Source organism: Grammomys surdaster, unplaced genomic scaffold (assembly GCF_004785775.1).
Source record: "Grammomys surdaster isolate TR1022 unplaced genomic scaffold, NIH_TR_1.0 124565, whole genome shotgun sequence".
NCBI lineage: Eukaryota > Metazoa > Chordata > Mammalia > Rodentia > Muridae > Grammomys > Grammomys surdaster.
The window spans coordinates 281,120-306,478 of NW_021619544.1; the positions used below are offsets into that span (position 1 = coordinate 281,120).

Consider the following 25,359-nt stretch of genomic DNA (forward strand, 5'->3'; position numbering starts at 1 on the left):
ACCTTTCCACAGCTCTGGTTTACAAAACACTAGAGGAAACTTAAAAGAAAATTTCCAGAATATTTTATGTGGGAGATATGCACACTGCACTAATCAGTTCCTGGTGGATCCCCTCCCTCCTCTCTCTCTCCCTTACCTCTGTCCCCTGCTGCCATCATAAAATACCACACTAATGGAATCTGTAAATCTCTTTTGATGGGGTTAAGGTGCTACAGCCATCATGCTATGAAAACAGGGTGACAATGTTTCCATAGTAGCCAGACTGTATGCCTGTAACTTCTCACCTTGATAGTATTAGGACAGAGGGAAAAAAAAATCCAGGAACTGGGTCATGGTTATAATTCTGAAAGCCTGACTTTCATGTACCTACTTCCTCCAGCAAGGCCATATCTGCCAAGGTTTGTCAAGGCCCAAAACAGTGCCATAAGCTGGAAACCACTGGACTAACTCAGTTTTGATTCTGTTTCTTTTTTTATTTGTGACTCCCTTTGAGTGAGAAATTGTAATGCATCCCTCAGTAAACAGGTTTTATAAGTGAATGTTCAAATGAAACATTTACTGTTTGTAAATCAAAGAAATCTACTTAAAAACAATTTGGTGACTAGACAACTTTATCATTTATTATGAAAGTTAAGTTTGTATATTAATAAAATGGGCATACTTATTTCTACATAAAACAGTGAATCTTAGCTGAATATTTGATAATACAGCATATAGAGAATCAGTAGTTTTCAGAGATGATACTTTGGTTTTAAATGTCAAATTCTGTTTTTTGTTTTGTTTTTTCTTTTTTCTTTTTTTTTCTTGACAGGGTTTCTCTGTGTAGCCCTGGCTGTCCTGGAACTCAGTCTGTAGACCAGGCTGGCCTCGAACTCAGAAATCCACCTGCCTCTGCCTCCCAAGTGCTGGGATTAAAGGCATGCACCACCACTGCCTGGCAATACTTTGGTTTTATACTTGGCAAATATAAAGAACATCACATAAAACAGTAGGCAGAAATACAGTTAGGATCATTTCATAAGTAGTTAAAATATTTTTTTTCTTTATTGAAACCCAATAATCATTGAATGATTCTTTTTTTTTTAATAAAATACAAATCAGTAAGTAACTCAGGCAACTTTTAAACTATACTATACAGTACAATACAAACATAAATTAGATTTAAAATTTTTTTACTAGATAAAAAAGATTAATCTAGTACTTACATGCTGATGAATGACACTAGAAAAACCGAAAAGTCTGTTTTCCACAATTAAATCATTATTTCCATAAGAGCAGAAGACTCTGGTTATTTAGTAGAAGCACTTCTGTTTGCAACAGTCAGCAAGTCTTGCTTGTGAGCTGATTTGCTTCTTGGAGCTGTTAATAGGCATTGTGTGACATGACATCACATGCAATGCCCATGTTGTATGATGAGAACAAAGTAAGGTGCAGTTAATCACATAAACAGAATACATGAACAGAAACACATGAGAATCAGTCCACATATAAATCTGAAAGCTACAGACACCAACTTCCTGCCTCTGTTCTAAGTGATAGCTGTTTTTCACAAACAATTTTTTAAAAACATCTACAATGCAAAAAGCAGAGAATAAGCATACGAATAATTTTAAACAATTGTAAAATGGTTACATTTTAAGCAGTGTTATCACAAAAATCAAAAGTATTAAAATTATACACCCTATAAAAAGCTTTAAGTCAATTTATTGTTTAGGAAAACATCAAAATACTATAAACTAAGTCTATAGTGTTGATATTTTACAGTAGATTAATGTGTCCTGGGAGTTTATATTCACCTAAGTCTCTGATTGAACAAACTCTAGTCCTGAAAACTCCACTCAAAATAAGTACTCATCATAGGTAGGGCATTTATTTTTATGCCAAATCTTTTGATACATATCTGTTGCAACCATGGCTAAAGAAGCAACATTCGATAGACTAGTGGGGTCTTTTATATCATGTAGCATAAGTGTCTGGTGGGCTACCTTATAAGGTACATATATGGTGATTAAAAATTTGTCTAACAATCTCTATCAGCAACTATTTCTACAGGTTTTTTTTGTTTTTTGTTTTTTCGAGACAGAGTTTCTCTCTATTTCTACAGTTAAAGTTCATGTCTACACTTAGAACATTTTCATCTCAATGTTTTCCTGTAAAAGAAATGCAAATTCACCAACAAGGAACTTTCTCATTTCTCTTGATGCTAGGACTAGACATTAAACTGGGAGACCAGAGCGAAATGAATGAGTTGCTTTGTTTTTGTTTTTGTTTTCCAATTTTTATTGAGACTGGTCTCACTAAGTTGTCTGGGCTTGCCTTGAACTTGCTATCAGCTGCAGCAAAGCAAGAGTACCCAAAAGTACAGGCCTGATCTATGAGGTGCAGCTGGGAACATCTTCAAGTGTAAATGGCTGGAAAACACCATACATTCATAAATTGCATAGCTTTTCATTCGTGTTATAAAAATTTTAGCATGATTTGCTTCAACATTTCAACACACATTTGTAGGATCTTCTAATCAGAATTATTACATGATTTTTAGTGCTGTTAAAATATAAGCTTTACTTCCCAAACTGCAGCAGTTTCAGTCAGATATCTTTTATGTATTTGAGTATATCCAAGAAATGAAATATCATATTCCATTCTGGGTTTTAACACCAGGTAGTTTCACGTCTTCAAATGGAAGTGAAGGTCTTAGCACATCGGTTAGATTCATAGGTTTTTGTTTTGTTTTGTTTTTCCCTCAGTGAATAATTCCAAACTTTCCATAGCAACGACAATGACAACAACAACAACAAACCACTATTTGTTTTACATTCATCAGCTCTTTTCCCAGTATTTCCACACATTTGGAGAGAACTAGAAACTCTAAACATTCTCGCATGTTAGTCTGCATTTACAGAGATTTTCCCACAGGTGTGAGTTTTTCCATGTCTCTGAAGGGAACGGTAACACGTAAAGGCTTTACTACAGTCTTTGCACTCATAGGGTTTCTCTCCAGTGTGAGATCTTTCATGAATTTGAAGTAAATATGGGTAAGTGAAGGACTTACTACATTGTTTACATTCATAAAGTTTTCCCCCAGCGTGAGCTATTTTATGCCTCTGAAGAGAACTATGACTTATCAAAACTTTACCACACTGCTTACATTCATAGGGTTTTTCTCCTGTATGCGTTTTTTCATGCATTTGAAGGGAACTGTGACTTCGGAAGGCTTTATCACATTGCTTACATTTATAAGGTTTTTCACCAGTATGAGTTCTTTCATGCATTTGAAGGAAACAGGGATAAAGAAACGTTTTACTACATATATTACATTTATAGAGTTTCTCTCCAGTGTGAGATCTCTCGTGCATTTGAAGGTAGCATGGATAAATGAAGGACTTACCACACTGTTTACATTCATAGGGTTTCTCTCCGGCGTGAATCCTTTCATGTCTTCTGAGGGAACTTTGACTTCTGAAGGCCTTACCACATTGCTTACATCCGTAGGGCTTTTCTCCAGTGTGGGTTCTTTCATGTAACTGAAGAGAACTTGAGCAACTGAGAATCTTGCCACACTGTTTGCACTCATAGAAGCCACTGTGAGTTTTTTCATGTATCCGAAGGTAACCCGCACTTTTGAAGGTTTTGCCACACTCTGCACATTCATAGGGTTTTTCCCCAGTATGGGTTCTTTCATGCGCCTGGAGGAGACTGTGACATCTGAAGGTTTTACCACACTGCGTACAGTCATAACGCTTCTCTCTGGCATGGGCTCTTTCGTGTAACTGAAGGGAACTGAGGCCTTTAAACGCTTTACCACACTGCACACACTCGTAGGGTCTTACCGCACTATGAATCCTTTCATGGCGTTGAAGGAAGGAGGGACAAATAAAGGCTTTACTGCAGATCATACATTTATAGGGCTTTTCTGCACTGTGGGACTTCTCATGCTTTTCAAGTAAGTACTGATAAAGGAAGGTCTTACCACATTGCTTACACTCAAAGGGCTTCCCTTCAGCGTGAGTTTTTTCATGTACCTGGAGATTACTGAGCCGGCGGAAGGTTTTTCCGCACTGTTTGCATTCGTGAGATTTTTTTCCACTGTGGACCCTTTCATGTACTTGGAGGGAGTTGGAAGAACTGAGAGTCTTGCCACACTGTTTGCACTCATAGAATCCACTGTGAGTTTTTTCATGTATTCGAAGGTTACTGAGGCTTTTGAAGGCTTTACTGCATTGTTTACAAGCATACGGCTTTTCACCAGTGTGGGTCCTTTCGTGGACGCGAAGTAAACTATGATACCTGAAAGCTTTACCGCAGAGTTTACATTCATGGGGTTTTTCTCCGGTATGGATTATTTCGTGGACTCGGAGACGGCTGAGACCTCTGAAGGCTTTCCCGCACTGCTGACACGCATAGGGCTTTTCCCCAGTGTGGGTTCTTTCGTGCAGCTGAAGGGAGCTCGAGCAACTGAGAATTTTCCCACACTGCTTGCACTCATAGGGTTTGTCTTCAGTGTGAGTCCTTTCATGGACTCGAAGATAACTGAATCCCCTGAAGGCTTTCCCGCACTGCTGACACGCATAGGGCTTCTCGCCCGTGTGTGTCCGTTTATGTAACTGCAGGGCACTAGAGCAACTGAGGCTTTTACCGCACTCTTTACACTCATAGGGCTTTTCTTCGGTGTGACTTCCTTCATGTATACGAAGGTAACTGAGACTTCTGAAAGCCTTGTCACACTGTTTACACTCATAGGGTTTCTCCCCAGTGTGGGTTCTGACATGAACTTGAAGTAAACATGGGTAAATGAAGGACTTACCACACTGTTTACATTCATAAGGTTTTTCCCCAGCATGAGAAACTTTATGTCTTTGAAAGGAACTTCTACCTTTAAAGTTTTTTGCAGACTGTTTACACGCATAGGGCTTTTCTTCACAGTGAATCCTTTCATGTCTTTGGAGGAAAGAAGTACATAGAAAGGCTTTACTACAGATCTTACATTTATAGGGTTTCTCTCCGGTATGGGATCGTTCATGTAACTGAAGAGAACTCTGACATCGGAAGGTTTTGTTGCACTTTTTGCATTCATAGGGCTTTTCCCTAGTGTGAGTTCTTTCATGTCTTCGGAGAAAAGAGGGGCACAGGAAGGCTTTACTACATGTATTACATTTATATGGTTTCTCCCCGCTGTGAGACCTTGCATGCAATCGAAGGGAACTATGCCCTTTGAAAGCCTTACCACACAGCTTACACTCGTAGGGTTTTCCCCCAGTGTGAGTTCTTTCATGTCTTTGCAGGAAAGAGGAACAACGAAAGGCTTTACTGCACATGTTACATTTGTAAGGCTTCTCTCCAGTATGGGATCTTTCGTGGGTTTGAAGTAAATATGGATAAATGAAGGACTTACCACACTGTTTACATTCATAGGGTTTCTTCCCAGCATGGACTATTTTATGTCTTTGAAGGGAACTGTGGCTTCTCAGAGCTTTACCACACTGTTTACATTCATAGGGTTTCTCTCCAGTGTGAGTTCTTTCATGAACTTGAAGATTACTGAGACGCCTAAAGGGCTTAGCACATTGCTTACATTTATAGGGTTTTTCTCCCGTATGAGTTCTTTTATGTCTTTGCAGGAAAGAGGAACAAAGAAATGCCTTACCACATATCTTACACTTATAAGGCTTCTCTCCAGTATGATACCTTTCATGCATTTTAAGTAAATAAGGATAAATGAATGACTTGCCACATTGTTTACATTCATACCGTTTTTCCCCAGCACAAATTCTTTCATGCCTTTGAAGAGAACTGTGACATCTGAAAGCTTTAACACACTGTATACAGTCAAAATGCCTTCCTTCATTACAAGTTCCACTGCAAAACAGCATGTAATTGAAAGAACTCAGAGTTGCACCACATGGATTACATTCAGAAAGGTTCTCTTCGCTGTGAGCTGTTCCATGTATGCAAAATGAGCTGGGGCAAATAAAGGCTGTTTCATTTATACTGTATTCATGGGGCTGCTCTCCACTCTGAATTTGCTTACGAGTGCCACCTGAGCTTGGAACACCAACGGGTTTTGAATATATGTCGTATCCATAAGTTTTGCTCGCAGTGTGGGTTCCCATGTATATGTGAACAGTTGTGAGAGGACTGGTGTGAGATCGCTTCTTCCCACAGTCCTCAAGCTCATATCGAGTGTATCCGGTGAGGGTTAGGATGTTCCTAGGAAAGGATGAATGAGACATGAAAACTTCCCCGTACAAACTACATTCACATAGTTTCGCTTGAGCAGCAATCCCTAGACTTCTACTGACATGTGATTTCTTGGAGGTTTCTCCAAATGCATCACCTTCTTCACTCTCACAGACCAAGTCTAGCATTTGATGTCTGTAAACACTGGCAGGCACATTACTAATGGTTGCCGTACTGATGGCTATTTAGCTATGGTAGGTCTTGGTCTCCCACTATTGCTTAAATCAGAGAAAGTGTACGCCTTATGCACTATTTAAATGTTCACTAACTAAATGGATTGGTGTTACTGCAACATGGCTCTTAAAGCTATTACTAAAACAGCAAATATCATACATGCATTTTTCTCAATACTTTTTCCAAGTGAACTATTTTCAAAGCTGGAAAGCTTTCTTACATGGAATAACATGTCTTTGTAAAATTTTTATAACGGTGAATAATTTAAATTTGTGTTTGCCTTGCTAACCTGTTCATAAATTTTCATAACATATTAAGATTCTCTCAAAAGATAGTTTTTTCCCAACTAATACATGTAATTTACCTTATATTTTTCCCAGGTTGTTTATACTGATCTTCAATGGTCTGGTATTCTGATTTGATTCCTAAAATGTAGACCCAGAAAAAAATATGACAAATTACCAGAAACTACAAAACATTCCCAAGTTCCTAGGGTTAATGCACATTGTACCCATACTGATTTATCCACATAATTCTTCCCTTTCCATATTCCAAATTACAGAACGACGGAACACTTGTCCAATTGACAAAGTAAAGGAATATCAACACTCTTACCCACAGAAGCAAGGTTGCTGCAGGTTTCCAGCATCACATTAATGTATAGGTTCTTCTGAGAAGGATCCAGTAAGGTCCACTCTTCCTGGGTGAAGTTTACAGCCACATCCTCAAAGGTCACTGAGTCCTAAAATATCCCATACATATACATAAGAAAATGGGTGAAACTCAGTACTGTGTATAACTGATAAGGTATTCATATAATTCTGCAGTCTCCAAACTTGTATTAAATGACAGATAAGTTCTAATGCTAAGACTGACATATTCAGATAGGAAATTACCAAAATAGTGGACCAACACTCTCATAACTCCAACCAGGGGTTGGAGTGTTCTACTGGGTCGAGCCAATTTCTCTGTCTAGAATGGATTATCTTGTTCCTGTGATAAACAAGTCCTACTGAATGAGGGTCAAAACAGACTAGTCAAAAGGTTGCGTCTTCTTAGAATTTCTTAGGCGCAAGAGGATCTTTACTCAGACAAGTGCACCTGAGATTATAGGAGACTTCATCAACACAAATGGTAATAGCAGTCACTTAGTCTAAGTGATTCTGGGAAACATTTGGCATTTTCTGAACCCTTGTTCAATTTCTGGAATGTTCCATACACGGCAATAAGGGAAGAATCCATCCCCACAGTACATGTAGGGCAATAAGCCTAATGTATTTCACATAAATTGTCAAAACTTGCTACATGGACAATTTCATCTGTGCTATGTGATGAAGGTGAGGGAAATATTAAAATCCTAAAAGCAGTTTATACTCACCCAAATTTAATAAAGCAGTCAATGTGAGAGATAATAATGACCACAAGAGAACAGTTTTTAATCTCTCTATATATTCTTTGATAACTTTACACATAAGTATTTATACACATTGTATGTATGTATTGCTCACATTCCCCCGCCCCCAACCTCCTCTTCCATTCCCTCTGTAACCGCCCTCCCAGCCCACGCCCTCCTAGCTTCATGTTCTCTCCATTTGTTTGGTTTGTTTTTAAGGATTTATGTGTATGGTTATTTTGTTTGCATATACATCAATGTACCACATTCAGGTGGTTCCTGTAGAAACCAGAGGAAGCATAAGATCCCCTGGAACTAGAGTTATGGACAGCTACGATGTGAGTGCTGGGAACCATACCGGAGTCCTCTGCAAGAACAACAAATGCTCTTAATCCCTATGCAGCCTCTCCAGACCCTTGTTTCTGTTTTTGCTTTTATTACCCACTATATCCAATGAGTTCTACCTGCACATATACCAACAACCTCCTAGCAGCCATATACCCAAAGAAAAATTGCTGATAGTTCCTGAGAGAGGAGCTGAGTTTCGTTAGCTCATGATTTTATGCTAACATTATTGACCGGCTTGATTTTGTGCAGGTCTTATGCAAACAACCACGGATGCTGTGAGATCCTGAGTCCATGTCATAGGCAGAAGACAGCATCTCACAGCACTCTTCCACATACTTCTGGCTCCTACAGTCTTTATGATCCCTCTCTGGTCATGTTCGCTGAGTCTTGCACTAATAGGGAGCAAGTTTGTAATATCTATTCAATAAATATCAAAGGAAATAGAACAATTAGATAACATAAGTTTTTACAAGAACTTAAGGTAGCCAGGTATGTTATTTGCTGTAGTCCCAGCTTCTGGAAACCTGATATTTAGGGTCACTTGATCCAGGATCTCAAAGCTGGCGTGTAAAGATCCCCATCTCAGGAAGGAGGGAGGGAGGGGAAAGAGGAAGTCAGTGTCACTAAAATGCCATCTCTTCTAAATTATACCTTTATAAAAATCATAAACTCAAGACTTCTTAGTAGTCACCAAAATCTACATTTCCATTCCCACTAGTAACACAAATGTCTAGCAATTATCAAAGCCTTCTGAACAATAACCGTGATGACTTGTCTAACAAAGATGAAGAAGACCATTTGAAACACATAAAAGACACAAAGGAACAGCAAATTCCCAGAATTTATCAGGCCACCAATTAGATTTAGCAACCTAATATAAAAGTGGCCAGTCTAAAGAAAAACAACTGACACTGTAAAGTTTACTACTCAGCAAAATCCCATGTCTACACATTTGCCTGCAAAGTCTACAAGGAAGAATAAGTCACTTCCTCCTTGACTTCTTTCTTCCTTTCTTCCTTTCTTTCTGTCTTTCTGTCTTTCTTCCTTTCTTTGAGACAGGGTATCTCTTCTGTTTTGGTGGGGAGTCTAGTCTTTTAAGGGCCAAGTCATCTCTCCAGCCCAAGACTAGGTCTCTCTATGTAGACAGGCTGGCCTTGAAGTTATAGGGATCTACTGTCTCTGCCTTCCTTTGACTCTTATCAAAAGAACTCTACTTCTTTTCATTGGTGCACTCCCCTCTCTGGGATCTCACCCGCTGCTTCAGTGAAGTATTTCAATACATTCTTTGCTTCCTTATGTCTTGGTAAGTTACTTTTATTGTCTGTGTCATCATTCCATATATGAATGGCTTATCTCAGGACTGTCTTATTTACTGTTATGTTGCTGTGAAGAGACACTATGACCAAGGTAACTCTTATAAAAAAGCATTTAACCCATACTTGCTTATAGTTTCAAAGGATTAGTCCATTATCGTCCTGTTGGAATGCATGGCATCAGACCAAAAAAAAAAAAAAATAGCTGAAAGTTTTACATCCTAATCTTCAGGTAGCAGGGACGGTATGGAGGTGGGGGGCCCTGGTGTGGCCTCTTGAAATCTCAAAGCCCACCTCGAGAGACACACTTCTTCCAACAAGGCCATACCTACTCCAACAAGTCCCCACCTCTCAATCCTTCTAACTTTTCTCAAATAGTTTGATTCCCTGGTGACTAAGCATTCAATTATTTGTGCCTTTTGGGGGGAGGGGTGCAGGGGGTGTGTGGTACTCTCATTCCAACTATCAAAGGCATTCTCTTCTTAACTCCCTTTTCTGCTCCATTCAACTATAGGTATGGCTCTGCAGCAAGACCTAAAGGATTTAGAGGCATGAATTCAGACCACTGTTTACCACCAAGGGACATAGAAACTAAAATATTTTGTTTAGCCTACTTCAGAAAACTTTACTTATAAGGACACTGACCAAAGCAACTCTGGTGGGAACTTAAGGTGAAGGGAGAAAACAGACAGCTTGCTATACCCCATGATCAAATCACCTTTAATGTTTCTGAAATTACCTGACTCTCCACCGCTGGAATTTTCTCCAATCACTCTATTCCTTTACCCATGCACATTGTCCTTGACATACTCACGCAAGCGTTTCACATAGGGAACTCAGTGATCAAATAAGGAATATCTCCTTCCTCATAAAATATTCTTCTCCTTCATATGGTAGCCAATGAAGACCCTGGTGCCATCTAGATATGTGACTCCCTTTCCATTTCTGATTTGTCCTTGTTGCATAGCAATTTCTTCCAAATTAAAATATTCCATCCTGGAGGGAAATGCCTTAAGTCTCAGAAGTTAAAAAGAAGTGCCATAAACTTACTAGATTCGTAACAACTGGTGGTTGTTGCTGACATAGTGGCCCTACACTTTGTCTTACATAGATTATCTGTGCACCATCTCCTCTGAGTTCAGGGAACAATCCCAGAAGAGGAGGCAGGCAGATTCTAAGATTTGGAAGAAAGCATAGAGTGTATAGCGTTTTCCTCCAAGTTGATAGATTCCATACTGAAGAAAGGCTGGAGACCAAGACGTGCTAACTAACTCTCATAATTGCTGGAAGTGCTAGGTAGGTCACAGTGGGAGAAAAGACACCAACAGTTTCCCTGCAGCCACTTCATTGCTACAGTAGCCACCTACCAGGCAAGATGTGCCCACTGGTGCTACAGTGACAAAAATGTTATGGTGTAACCAATTGCTTCTGAATTTTGTGGCCTACTCCACAGAAATTCAGATTCAAATGTAAACCTCCTTAAATGCTCTTAGCTCAGGATGTTACAGACCCTAAGGAGGAAGTTATTATTGTTGTTTTGCTAAAATCCATGTTATAACATTGCCTTTAAATATTCATAATTACACCTATAAATTAACTCTAACTGCAACCCTGGCCAGAGAAGCTTCCTTCAGGAGTGGTCAGCCATTAAACAAGAGAGTCATAACTTGTCAAAGCCTAAACAGGACTTCTATGTCAACTCCCCCAAGCTCACAGAACATCACAGAGGGATGGAAAAAATACAGGAGCTGGGAGGGTGCTGAGGAGAACTATCAAATGCTATCTTTGCTACATGACATGGCCACTGCAACCATCAATTCACTGCAGTTATATGTGCAATATTTATTGGATTCAGTAGGTTATTAACAGAGAGAGAGAGAGCACAAAGGAGGAAGTGTGACTCACTGAGGGTTCCTGTGAAGAACAGCAGTGAAGAGTTGGGGGTGTCTAGAGAGAGTGGGAAAGACTTCAGGTGCATATAATTTTTTACACTTACAAAGTTATAAAAGAATCAATAAATAGTATTCCACTTAAGATAGAGAAAATAAGAAAAATTCAATTTAAACACTGCATTTTAGACGGAGGCTCATTAAGACTCAGGGAATAAACAACTTACAAGCCTCAGTCCCTAAAACTTATCTTTTGATTACCAGCTCACTGGACTCATGCCTGAAGGTAATTGATAACTGAGAGGCTTCAGATGTAGAAAAGACAACAGATGAAAGATCTTCATATTTCCTACCAATCACAGACAATTAAAGTTCTGTCTAGGGTCAGGAGAGGTGTCTCAGTGGATAAGAGCATGGGCCGCTCTTCTGTAGTAACTGGGTTCAATTCGCAGCACCCACATGGCAGCACAAAACTGTCTGTGACTCTGATTCCAAGGGATCTGATACCCTAATACAGACATACATGCAGGCAAACACTAATGCATATGAAATAAACATAAATAAATCGTTAACAAAATTTACTCCTTCATTAAAAAACAATAAAGTTTCATCTAAAAGCCACGCTGCTCAGTAGAAGGGAACCATCCCACCTATGGGATAAATGACCCATTCCTATTATACTTGTGGCTAACTGGTGCATTTCAGCCATGAATACTCAAAGATGCCTGGTAGGAAGTGTTCTAGGAGCCCATGACTCAAACCTAAATTGGAGGGTACTGGGAGCAAAACGTTCCCTGTCCTTCAAAATGGGATGGGCCATCTGAAATTTAAAAACAAACAAAAAAAAAAGTACTTCATGTTCAGGTCAAACTTGAAAGCCAACAAATGTCACTAATTCTGGTCCTAAAGATTGACAGGACCCTGAGGTTATAGAGGTTCTCACGTTTTCCATGCCTACGACAAGCCTAGGATAACCCTAGATGTGGCAAAGATTATGTCTATACTGCCAATTCATGAACTACACTATTTTCCTGACTAACTTTTCTGGTTTACCATTTTAGTCCTCAGTCTTCCTTACTTGCATGAATGGCAAAACCAGGCAGTGAACTCCATATCCCACGTTATACCCATGGGACATCTTTTCATGTTTTCTTATCCTATCAAGTTATCTGATTCTCCCACTAGGGAGAGCCACACATCCAATTACAGGGTCACTTAAAATAGTGGCTCAGAGGCCTTTAGGGCATTTTAAACTCAGAGTCTTATGTCCAACCAAGGCCAGGGATCATATAGGGCCCCCAATACTCCAGATAACCCATAGAGTCACAGGTTCATCTGATCCCAGCTCAGGCCTTGCCGGAGTGGGATAAAACGGAGCTACCAACACATTCTCCTTTCTAGTTTCTCCTGTGCTCTTAAAGCAACAGACCACCTATGGGTTTGGACAAACTTCCCCATGCCTTCTTTCTTTATGGGTTCCTCTGACAACAGCTTGTGCTTAGTAGCTGAGGGGAGGTCAAAACTAAACCCAAAGGACATAGCTTTTTTTTTTTTTTTTTTTTGAAACAAGATCTCTCTATGTAGAACTGTCTATCCTTGAGCTTGTTATGCAGACCAGGCTGGCCTCAGCCTCTGAGTGGCAGGATTAAGGGCATGTGTGACCATGCCTGGCACTCTTTCTTTCTTCCTTTCTTTCTCTTCCTTCCTTCCTTCCTTTCTTTCCTTCCTTCTCTTCCCCTTCCTTCCTTCCTTCCTTCCTTCCTTTCTTTCTTTCTTTCTTTCTTTCTTTCTTTCTTTCAGTTAAAGGATCCAGTTTGTAGAAATGAACATTTTCAAACAGATGGTCTTCTTCATGTCATGATAGATAATGAAGAAAATGGGCACCAAATAAGTAAAAAAGTCAACTATCAGTCAGGATACTTTAGAGCAGTGTTTCCCAACCTGTGGGTTTCAACTTCTTTAGGAACAGATGACCCTTTCATATGGGTCACCTAAGACCATCAGGAGACACAGATATTTACATTAAGATTCAAAACAGTAGCAAAATTAGTTATTAAGTGGCAATAAAAATAACTTTATGCCGGGCAGTGGTGGCACACGCCTTTAATCCCAGCACTTGGGAGGCAGAGGCAGGTGGATTTCTGAGTTCGAGGCCAGCCTGGTCTACAGAGTGAGTTGCAGGACAGCCAGGGCTACACAGAGAAACCCTGTCTCGAAAAACCAAAATGATGATAATAATTTTATGGTTGAGGGCCACCACAACATAATCAACTTTGTTAAATGGTCACAGCGTTAGGAAGGTTGAGACCCACTACTCTGAAGGATCAAAATTTAAAGAATACACACACACTCACACACACACACACACACACACACACACACGTACATTCCAACCATAGCTGTCAACCAACACAACAGAAGGTCCAGTAATCCCGTAGAGGTTCAGTCCACGAGGCTGGATGTTTCAGCTGGTCTACAATATATACCTAAATCCCGAAGTAGGTTCTAATGCTAGTGAAGCACTTAAGATACAGACTTGCTAGCAAGACTTCTTTCTATAGGCTCCAGGGGGAAAATGTGACTGTGATTAAAGGTGGATCCTCCTACCTCAGAGAAACGAAACTCTTCACAAATGTGTTCAGCCATTTTGGTTTTAGTTAATTCCAGATGTAGTCAATAATAATACCTCAATAATAACGATGATGATGATGATGATGATGATGATACGTAGTACACAAGCCTGTACACATTTTCTTAGTGATGTGAGAGGCACCAGCCCACTGTGGGTGGTGCCATCCCTGGGCTGGTTGTTCCAGGTTCTATAAGAAAGCAGGCTGAGTAAGCCAAGAGGAGCAAGATAGCAAGGAGCACCCGTCTATGGCCTCTGCATCAGCTCCTGCCTCCAGCATCAGGTTCCTCCTCAGACTTCCTTTGAGGATGAACCGTGATATGGAAGTGGAAGCCAAATAACCCCTTTCCTCCCCAAGTTGTTTCGGTCCTGTTGTTTCGTCACAGCAAAGGTAATCCTAAATAAGACATTTTTTCAAATTGTCTGTAGACACATTAAAAAGGGGGTGGGAGGCTTACAAACAGTTAATCACACCAATTCTAGCTAGGGAGTATCTCAGATTAACCATTAGTAAAAGCAAATACTTCTTTTGGCCTGACCTCTTCAGTCATGTACCCATGACCTTATAAATTTAAAGATATTATAGGGCCATTCTAATCGCACACGGACTCATGGATTGAGGGAGAAGCTAACGTACAGAAGCCTAGGAAGGCTATGAGAAGGGCTCCACCACGTCTACAAGAAACCCACGCTGCATGGAGACTGCCTACAGTTGAAAATGCATGCTAAATCCAGCTTAGTCCTGCCTAAACTTTATTTGGATAGAACAGTAGTGACACATACCAGACTGGTATAAGCATTCTTCTGTGTAATTTTTAATAATCGTAAATGGAGGCTATACTGATATGCAGTCAGAGAAATATACAAGAATATTTTCCCCTTCCTCTCCAAGGTTATTGAGTTCCTACAGGACTGTGAGACTTCTCAGAAAGTTCTGTATCTGTCAGAAGTCACTTGTCTCTTGTTCAGGAAGGCCATAGACACCCCAGCATGTGAACCCTAACATTATACAAAGAAGAGGGTCAACACAGGAAATTTCCCTCAAATCTTCCAAGCAAAGCCATGGTCAAGCAAGGGGCAGCCTAAGTGACCACCCAAGGACCAGATCTGCAAGTGGAATTGGCAGTAAAAAAAAATAATTAGCTGATCGTAGTGGTACACACCTTTAATCCCAATACAGCAGGAGGCAGAAGCAAGTAAATCTCTAAGTGCAGGCCTACCTGGTCCACATAGCAAGCTCTAGGACAAGCAAGGCTACACAGAGAGGCTTTGTCTCAATTAAAGAAAAGAAAAAATGCAGTTAATTTTGGTCACCTACATGATCTTAAACATCCATCAGAAAAAGTCTCCCCAAAGTCTAAAATGTTTGTCTTCTAACTGACCAATGAGTTACACTGCTCCGACATTAGACATAAGTCTAGATAAAATTGCCATTTAGACAACTATCCCACTGTGGGTCTGCTTCCAGATGGGTCCCACGAGGATCTCTGACCAGGCTGAGGACAGGGTGCGATTGGTGGCTGCCTAGCTTCCTCTGTCAGCGGGCAGCCGGGGGGGGGGGGGGGGTTTAGACAGGGAGAGTCTGCTTCTGGCCCTGCCACCAACCGCGTCTCAGCATCTCAGCAGCAGCGGAGAGGGCGAATGTGTTACAGCTCTTTAAAAAATGTTACAGCTCTTTGAAGTGCCTCAGAGAGGAGGGACCATGAAAGAAGACACCGGGAAGAATCTCAAACACCTTTACTTTTGAGCTTGGCCTATATATACAGTTTTGGGGTGGGTAAAGGTCTGGCAGCAGGTAACCCCTATTTGGCTTGGTCTGAGAGCTTGGGAATGCCTCATCTGCATGATGGTGCTACTCATACGTGATCAATGACCATGGACCTCTGGGGGGGCGGGGACTGTGGAGAGCTGAAGCTGAGAGAGCCGGATGACTGGGAAAAGCCCGAAGCACCCTCTGTCCCAGTGAGTATCCCCGGGGTTCTAGAGCTCTTCTACCAGGCTTTCCAGCCTTTTCTCATAGCTCAGTGCCCCACATCTCACTAATAATCTTCTTCTTGATAAGAAAAAAAAATTAGCCTTCATACCTGTGCCCAGTATCCTCATCCTCCCTCCCTCCCCCGCTCTCTCCCCTCTTTCTCCCCTTCCTTCTCTCTTTCCCTCTTCCACTCTCCTCCTCTCCCTCCCTGTATCTCCTTCTTCCTTCCTCCTCCTCCTCCCCCTCCCAGACTCCTGCTCTCCCTCCCTCCACCCCCTCAAAGCCATCAGAGTGAGAGCATGTGCTGCAATTCTAACCATTCCCATAGCTATCAGTACGACTAAAAACAGATCCTGGGTTCATCACTGTCAAGTCCAGCCTTGGAGGAAGAAAGAATGACAAGCCCAAGCAGATGAATGGCTCCTGTGAACCCACCAAAAGTCTAGTACACTTTCATTTACATATATCTTAGTTCTGGCTTCTGATTCCATGCTGCTGGTTAACTGCCAACTCAACACAAGCTGGAGTCTTCTGAGAAGAAGAAATCCCAATTGAGAGTAGCTTGTAGATAAGCTTATGGACCATTTTCTTAACAGATAATTGATGTGGAATGGTCCAGCACACTGTGATATATATACCCATACTCTGGCATATATAAGAAAGCAAACTAAGCAACCCAATTCTCAGCATGTCTCAACGGCCTCAGCTTCAGTTCCTACCTCCAGGTTCCTGCTTTGAGTGCCTGCTCTGGCTCCTTCATGATGGACTGTAAGCTGTAAGGTAAATCAAACTGTTTTCTCCCTCCAAAAGTTTATGTTGGTTATATTTGTCACACCAATAGAAACCAAGCTACTTGCCTAGGCTTTTAAGTCTTGACTTCCTCCCGACTCATGTCTCTATCCAGATAACAATCAACAACTTTAAAACCCTACATCTAGCCAAGTGTGGTGGCCTCACACCAATGATCCCAGTTCTTGGGAAGCAGGGACAGGCAGATCTCTGAGTTGGAGGGTAGCCTAGTCAACAAAGTGAGATCCAAGATAACCAGGGCAACACAGAAAAACCCTGACTCAATAAAATAAAATAAGTCCTACACTTGACAATTAGGATCCTTTTCATTGGCCCCCAAACCATCACATTCAATGTAACAAATTCAGCTTAAAGTCAGACAGGTCTCCACTCCCATTCCTACCAACAGTTAGGGTTACTACCTCTACAGAGGTGGTAATGATCAAGGACAGAAATTGACCAGGCAGTTCAGTATACAAAGGCATCAGAGAGAGCTGTGTGTGGTGGCACAAGCCTGGCATTAATCCCTGCAGACGAGGCAGGGATATCTCTAAATTCCAAGCAGTCTAGTCTACATAGTATGTTAATAGATAGTCAGAGCTTTATAGTGAGTGAGACCCTGTCTCAAAGGAAGAAAAGAAAAAAAGGCCACAGAGAAAAGTAATCATTTTGTCCTAGATAAAAGCCAATTATATCTTTGGTAGAGCTTGTACGAGGCCAGAGAAACCAAGTTTCTTTAAAAAGATGCTGTAAGTGTCTTACCAATGGGAGAAAGGACATTAAAAGCAAAGGAAAAAAAAAAAAAAAACTTGGTCCTCTTAGAGGCTTTTTGGATTCCCTTCCTCCTATGAATTGCTGTTCTCCATTTGGCTGCCCAACAAACGGTCCTAAGACCAAGAGGTGGCAGGGGTGCTAATGATATTCTGGTGAAATATTCAACCCAGTACTGCCTGAGGCTCCATAGCAACAAAGAAAAGGACAATTCATACCCACATGTTGATGAAGGACACCAGACAAAAAGATCATTCTCCTAGAAATAACTGGCAGGACTCTGGTACCTGCTACTCATCTGGGATCCACAAAACTTTCTGAGACTAAGGTATGTTATACCTAGATGGAACAGCCTAGTCAGGATGTCCCAGCCAGATGCCAGGTTTATGTATGTACAAGTAAATCCAAAGTAGAGAGCCCTTACCCAGGAAGAGGTCTGGACAAGAGACCAAAATCCAGGCAAACTTTAGGAAAACTGACTCCACCTAGATTGGCCTGTCAGGGGAGGATGAAAGTACTTGCTAGTATTTAGATAACCTTTTAGGGCTGTGCAGAATCATTCCCCATCAGACTGTTCAAATATAGCTTAAAAGCTCCTCCAGGAACTGGTCCTCAGATTTGGCCTCCCCCTAGTAATGGGGTCCAACAGTACCCCAGCTTTCATAGCCCACACCATTCAAATAAAAGTAAAAGCTTTAGGGATAGGTTGGAAACTTCCTTGTACATGTGAAACTTAGAGTGCAGGTTAAAAACAAATAATAACTGTGGTGGTTTGAATATGCTTGGTCCATGGGAAGTGGTACTGTTGGGAGGTGTAGGCTTGTTGGAGGGAGTGTGTCACTGTAGGGGGTGGTCTTTGAGACCCTCTTCCTAGCTGCATGAAAGCTACCCTCTCCTAATTGCCTTCAAATCAAGATGCAGAACTCTCAGCTCCTTCTCCACCACTGTCTGCCTGCATGCTATCATGCTTCCTGCTATAATCATAATGGACTAAACTTTGAAAATGTAAGCCAGTGCCAATGAAATGTTTGCCTTTACAAGAGTTGTCTTGGTCATGGTATCTCTTGATAGCAATGAAAACCCTAACTAAGACAATAAGAAACAAGACATGAAGAAACACTAACAAGATTCTCATTAAAGTTCAACAAAGAGTAGATAGGCATTCTTCCTTTGCTTAGCTTTGGGGCTACTGTACCTCATACAGGGAGGGATTTACCCCTATGAGATTAGGTTTGGAAGACCTCCCCCACTGCTTCTCCAGCGTAGTGACCAGCAGCTCTCAGACTTTATAACCATTCCTTTCTCAAGTCACTACAGGCCCTCCCTCCACTTCTCCATGCAGGCTATTCATGGGACTATCTGAGAGACCCAGCTGACCTCCAAGTCCACCATCAGTCTTCCCCTTAAGTCCAGTGATACTGTCTGAGTCAAACAGGTACTGAAAGCAGTGTTGGAACCAACTCAGAAAGAACTGTACAAGGTGATACTCTCCATTCCTATGGCTGTGAAGATTGCTAGCATTACACCATGGATCCACAACACCAGGACAAGAAAGCAGAAGCCACAGACACCTTTGCCAAATGGTCTGTCTCCTAAACTATGGATCCATTAAAATTAAGGTCTTTCCACTTCCTGCTCCTCCACCTCTTCCTGAGTTGTATGTTTGGTATGAGTACAGGATCATGGCACCTACTGACCTAAGCCTGAATCTTGAAACTGAGAAAGACAGATACAGGGAAGGTGTCAACTAGTGTGACTACAGACCAGCAACACATCACCAACTTGACCTCTGCTCATTGATGTCTACTTTAAGTGTGGTTTCGTTGCACTGGAGAAAGAAAACATGTGGAAGTTGTGTCTTTTGAGATAGGAATACATAGCTTACAATTCTATGCATGCCCTATAGCTCTGGGACTCCTAGTTGCCAAAAACAAGGGAGTTTCCATTCCAAAAAGTGAAAACACAGAGATGAATATATAGAAAGCAAGATAGGAAATACAAGATAGGAAAATGTAATCCAATGGCCATAAAATTGAAAATCTGGAAATTCCATAAGAAAGATTCTAGGTTTTGGAAAATAAGGAAAACCTGGAGAATCAGACTATGCCACAGGAAGGAACCCTGGGGATCGAGTTAATTATTCCCAGGCTAGAATCTGCCAAGATTTCTGGTTATGCTTATGCTAGCTATGCCCCATACTACATAGGGATAGGATCTAACCAGACTGTCAGCCCACTAACTGACAAAACTCATGTGGCTGAGGACTTACAAGGGGCTGAAACTTGTCTAATATCCAAACCCTTTAACCTTGGTATATACCCTTAGTCTGCTATCCTGGCTTATATTTGTCTAAATAACTACACTACTGAGTCCCTGAGACTACTTGACAGGCATGTACTAATGGTTTGACTAAATGTGCTTCTTGATGCTTTCCAAACTAAGTAGACAAGTTGGTCAGGACCTAAACATATTAAAAGTTTCCATTTCTTGATTAAAACAACAGTTAGATTCCCTTGCAGAAATGGTCCTAGAGAATTGAAGAGGTTTAGATTTCTCATGAGATAAAGGAAACTTTTTATATATGGCTTTGGAAGAAACCTGTTATTTTGCACTCATTAGTCGAGAATAATTAGAAAACATCTTGCCATGGTTGGGGAAAACCTCAAAACAAGAAAAAGACAGAAACAAATTGATACTGGTTTCTTTTCTCTTGGTCTCCCTGGCTAATTACTTTGCTATCAGTATTGTCTGGACCTTTAATTCTCATTCTGATTGGATTAACAGCAGGGATCTGCACCTTAATCTATATGGTATATCAGTTCAGTTCAATAGCTGAGACCAGCTACACCTCCTTAAAGTGGGATAAGACCACCACTTAACTCACTCTCTGAGGTGAATGGGGAATGTAAGAGGCTTCCAGACCTTACTAGACCCAAGACTTTAGCATAACTGACTCCATGATTCTCTATCAATCAGGTCACAAAACTCAGCCCATAGACAAAATGAAAACAAACCCTTAACCTATCAGAGTCCAAAATCATGGGAAAGTCTCTAAATGTACTGACTTACTTTTTGGCTTCTACAGATTCACTTCTGGCTAACTGTTCTTGTTAACTGAAGTATGTCAACCCAGAATGATGGTTCTTGTGCTTAAATCTCACCCTGAGAAAGGCTTGGTGGTATACTGGGATCCTGAGTACCCAGTGTAGTTACAAGCTGGCTAATAAAGACATTCTATTGGCTTAAACCCATGACCCAGCAGTCTTTTCTGGTGGGTAGTCTATAATACTGTGGGGTTGGAAAGGCTCATGGGTTAAGAATCTTTGATACTCCTACAAAAGATCTGAAGTAAGTTCCCAGCATCCACATGGAGGTCAGAAATTAACTTGATTCTGGGGAATCTATTCAGACAGACATTCAGACATACATTCATAAACATAAAATCTTAAAAAGATAAAACCTAATAAACAAAAACAGGGATGGGGTTATAAGGTGATATTGAGCAGGAAAATATAATGTTGTCTTTGACCGCAGAAAACCCCCAGACCCAACAAAAATTCAAGGAAAAAAAAAATCACAGCAGCCAATATCCTAGCACTTGGAAGGCAAAGGCAGGCAGATCTAAAAAGTTCCAGGGCATCCAGAGCTACGGGCTGAGATCCTGTCTCAATTTAAAAAAAAGAAAAAAGAAAAAAAGAGCAAACTTGCAAAGTTACTGAATCAATGACCTAACATTTTTTCCTGCATATCAGCACTGAACATCTGAGTATATAATTTAAAAGCATCATTCATACAGCACCAAAGATAAAAGGAATTAGAAATATATATGCCTTTAATAAAGATCTATAAACACAAACTTTAAATTCTTAATTGAAAAGTTAAGTGAATACAAAAATTCCAATTATGGACCAAAAGCCTTAAATTTATTTTATTTCTCAATTTAAGCTATAAATTCAACACAGAGCTCAAGAGAGCTCAAGAGATGGTTTAGCATGTTAAAGGTATTCGGTGCCAAATCTGAATTCCTGAGTTTGACACCTGGGATCTATACAATATAAGAACTGACTCCTGCAAGTTGTCTTCTGATATTCACACATGCTTGGTAGTGTGCCCAGCAGTCTACAAACACACACACACACACACACACACACACACGATTTTTTTTTACAGATCTGTAGATTCAACACAATCTTTAAAAAGTCCCAACTACTTAATAATAACCAATAATAACAAATCTGATTCTATGGGTTATATTGAAAGTCTAAAAGTGGTTCTCAACCTTCCTTTTTTTTTTTTTTTTTTTTTTGGTTTTTCGAGACAAGGTTTCTCTGTGTAGCCCTGGTCCTGGAACTCACTCTGTAGACCAGGCTGGCCTCGAACTCAGAAATCCGCCTGCCTCTGCCTCCCAAATACTGGGATTTTGCCTGGTGGTTCTCAACCTTCCTAATGCTCCCACCCTTTAATATAGTTCTTTGAGTTGTGGTGAACCTCCACTGTAAAATTATTTCATTGCTACTTAATAACTGTAGTTTTGCTACTCGTATGAATCATAATGTAAATATCTGATATACAGCATGTCTGATATAAGACCCCTGGGAAAGGGTCGTTCAACCTCCCAAAGTGGTTTTGACCCACAGGATGAGAACTGCTGTACTAAAGAGAAAGCTCAGTGATTAAAAGATCTTGTCCTGGCAAAGGATCCCCATTGGGTTCCCAGCACTCCTGGGGGTTCAGAAGCATCCAACTCAAGCTCAAAGGGACTTAATTCCATCTTCTCCCCTCAGAGGGAACTAGGCATTATGTAATATGCAGACAAAACATTCAAACACATCAAATAAATCTTAAAAGTAAAGATTATGAGGGAAGGGAAAACACATGGGTACATCGGTATACCATACAGTTAATAAAGCTTTTCCGAGTAGCAGGAAGCCTTGGGTTCCTTTTGAAACATCACATAAAACCAGGCCTGGTTGACACATACCTTTAGTCTTTAATCGGGTAGTGTTTTGGGTCTAGTTTCCCTGAGTTATCTTTAAAAGGTTTTGTACTTTGCATTTCTTTGACTTTTCCAATTTCACTCACTCTTGCGGTGAGTGAAAGAAGAAAGATCAGAAGTTCAAAGTTACCCTCAGTTACACAGCGAGTTTGAGGCTAGACTGAGTCGTGTCTATCTCATAAAAAAAAAAAAAAATCAGCACACTAGAATAGTACATAGACACATATATAAACACATACACACGTACTGCCATCATCTGACTTTAAAACTTTGGATAAGCTACAATAATGAAAGCAGTCTACTTCTGGCGGATGTTCTCAGCCCAACACCTTTAATCAAAGCAGGCAGAAGCAGGTTATCTGTGAATGCAAGGCCAGACTGGTCAACAAAGAAAGCTCCAGCAGAGCCAAGAGTTCGTAGAGAGACTTCGTCTCAAAAGCTAAAACAAATATTCTATTTCCCAATAAACAGATCAAGAGAAAATTCGGAAATAAGGGTAAAAGAATACAGCTAACTGTGTTAGATTTTGGCGCGCTTGGACAGATAACGCTAGACCAGACGGTTCCACGAGGGGGAGTTTATTCGAGAGGAGAGAGAGAGCGCACAGAGAGGTAGAGGAGTAGAGGCTGGCCATGACCACGTGGAAAGAGGGGGAAGGGGCAGAGGGAACCTGTAGGCACGAGAGTAAGGGGACAAGAGGAGCAAGAGAGAGAGGAGGGGCCAGGCAGCCCCTTTTCTAGTGGGCAGGCCTACCTGCCTGTTGCCAGGTAACTGTGGGGCGGAGCAAACCTGGTAGTTGCCAGGTGACTGTGGAGGTGGAGTTTAGACAGAATACTAACAAACTGTTTTTGACAAAGAAGCAAAGAAAACTCAAGGAATTTCCTTCATTAACAAATATTAAGTGAGCCACCTTAACATCTATACTTAAGGAATTAATGAAAGACTTTATAACTGCCACGGAAATTAACTCTTAAGTGTATTCTAAACCTAAATAATGAAAGGCGAAGTACACAAATCAGAGAAATCAGACTCTCAACACTACCCGAGGTCCCGCGCCAAAGTGACGTCACAGAAAGGCGAGAGGGGCGGAGCCTCTCGCCACGGTGCTCAGCGCTCTACGCAGACGCGGCCCGAGGGGCGGAGCCGACCAGAGCTGGGCCCCAGAACAGAGCTCTCGCTTCAGCCGCGAGGAGGCTCCACCAGACGGCTTCCCGGGGCTCCGCCCGCCTCTCCTCCCCGTCTGAGGACAGCAGCCCCTTGCTCACCATGGCGTGGCTTCCGACCTCGGCTGCACTCTCCCACAGGACAGGCAGCGGAGCTCACAGCACGGCTCACGCACCGCCTCGCTCAGCCTTAAAGGGGAACCCGGAGCATGGCGGCGAAGAGCCCGCCTCTCGCCGCTCCTCAGCGCCCATTATTGGATAGCTTGTCTGGCTGCTCTGAATGGCTAGCGAGGCCTGAGTGACAGGAACTGTTGTGTCGCGGAGAGAGTGGTGACACAGTCAGCCCAACTGGTCCTTGTGGCCCAAGGCTTGTACCCGAGCACACACAAGCTGGAGTTCCGAGTAGGTTTCCTTTTAAGAATTCACTCCAGCCCTCCAGAGCTGGCCCAGCTGTGTTAGGGCCGCGCGTGCGCACTGTGCACTACACGCGCTGGACGATGTAGGGATCCCCTTGCCCTCACAGCAGGAATTTTTATACAAAAGGTTAATTTATAATTTTTAATTGCATATATTTAACAAAAACGTGGGAGAAGCACATGTGTCCCACAGTGCATGAGTAGAGGGTGGAGGGAAACTGGCTAGAGTTGGCTGTCCCTTTATACCATATGGGTCCTGGGGATTGGAACTCAGTTCATAGGGCTTAGCAGCAAGCACCTTTACTAACTGAGCCATTTCTCTTTCCTAAAAGTTGATTTTTTTAAAAGAAAAAAATGTTTAGGCGTACCTATTATTTACTTTTAAAAAAAGGAGCTGGGGGTACAGAAACTGCCAAATTTAGAAACCCGTCTAGCTAGGTTCCATAATCCCAGTACTTGGGAGGCTGAGGCAGGAAAATCAAATGTTCAGGATCTGGGAAGCCTACAGGCTCGATTCAAGGCCAGTCTCAGAACAGAAACAAACATGACACAGAAACACCCATTAATGCAATGCTTCCATAGCATGGTTGAAACCAGAGGTACCCACCTCGAAATTGAAGGCAAACTAATTACAGAAATAAATAAAAGGGCCAATGGATAAGAGGTTAAAGAGTGTGTATTGCTCTTCCAGAGAACCTTAGTTCTCTTCCCAAGCTCACAGGTCTGTCAACACACAACAACTGCCTATGACTTCAGTCCCAGGGGAACTAGTGCCCTCTGCTTTTGCTCATGAAATAAAATGAAATAAAACAAAACACAGGACAGTATCAATGGATACTGAAAGATAAGAATGTGGTTCACTGGGCAGTGATGGTGCAGACTTTTAATCCCACCATCCCTGAGGCAGAGGCAGGTGAGTTTCTGTGAGTCCAAGGCCACCTTGGTCTGCAGAGTGAGTTCCAGGACAGCCGGGGTTAGAGAAACCCTGTCTCCAAATCAACAACAGAATTTGGTTTCTTGGGGCTCAGCAATTTTAAAAAGCACTTGTCTCCCTTAAAGAGGGTCTGGGTTAGGTTCCCTGCATCCTTGTGGCCACAGGCACTACATGCATCACACATAGAGTGTACATATACACATAAAGGTACTCTCACATACACATTAAAAAAAATAAATCTTAAAAAGACTGTTTAAATTCTTTAAATACTTTCAATCTGGATACTACCTGGGCTGTGTTGAGCAGAGAAACATTAATTAAACGTTAGCAAT

General features: G+C 41.4%; 1 protein-coding gene across 1 annotated transcript; it reads right to left on the bottom strand.

Moving 5' to 3' along the window:
• Positions 1-2,699: 2,699 nt before the first annotated feature.
• Positions 2,700-23,854, bottom strand: LOC114636592 (zinc finger protein 791-like). The gene is made up of 5 exons (XM_028784667.1): positions 23,780-23,854; positions 7,027-7,153; positions 6,776-6,836; positions 4,958-6,207; positions 2,700-4,873 (listed from the first exon to the last, which is right to left on the bottom strand). The coding sequence occupies exons 1-5, from the start codon at positions 23,780-23,782 to the stop codon at positions 2,886-2,888; spliced, it is 3,429 nt and encodes a 1,142-aa protein (XP_028640500.1). The 5' UTR covers positions 23,783-23,854; the 3' UTR covers positions 2,700-2,885.
• Positions 23,855-25,359: the final 1,505 nt, after the last annotated feature.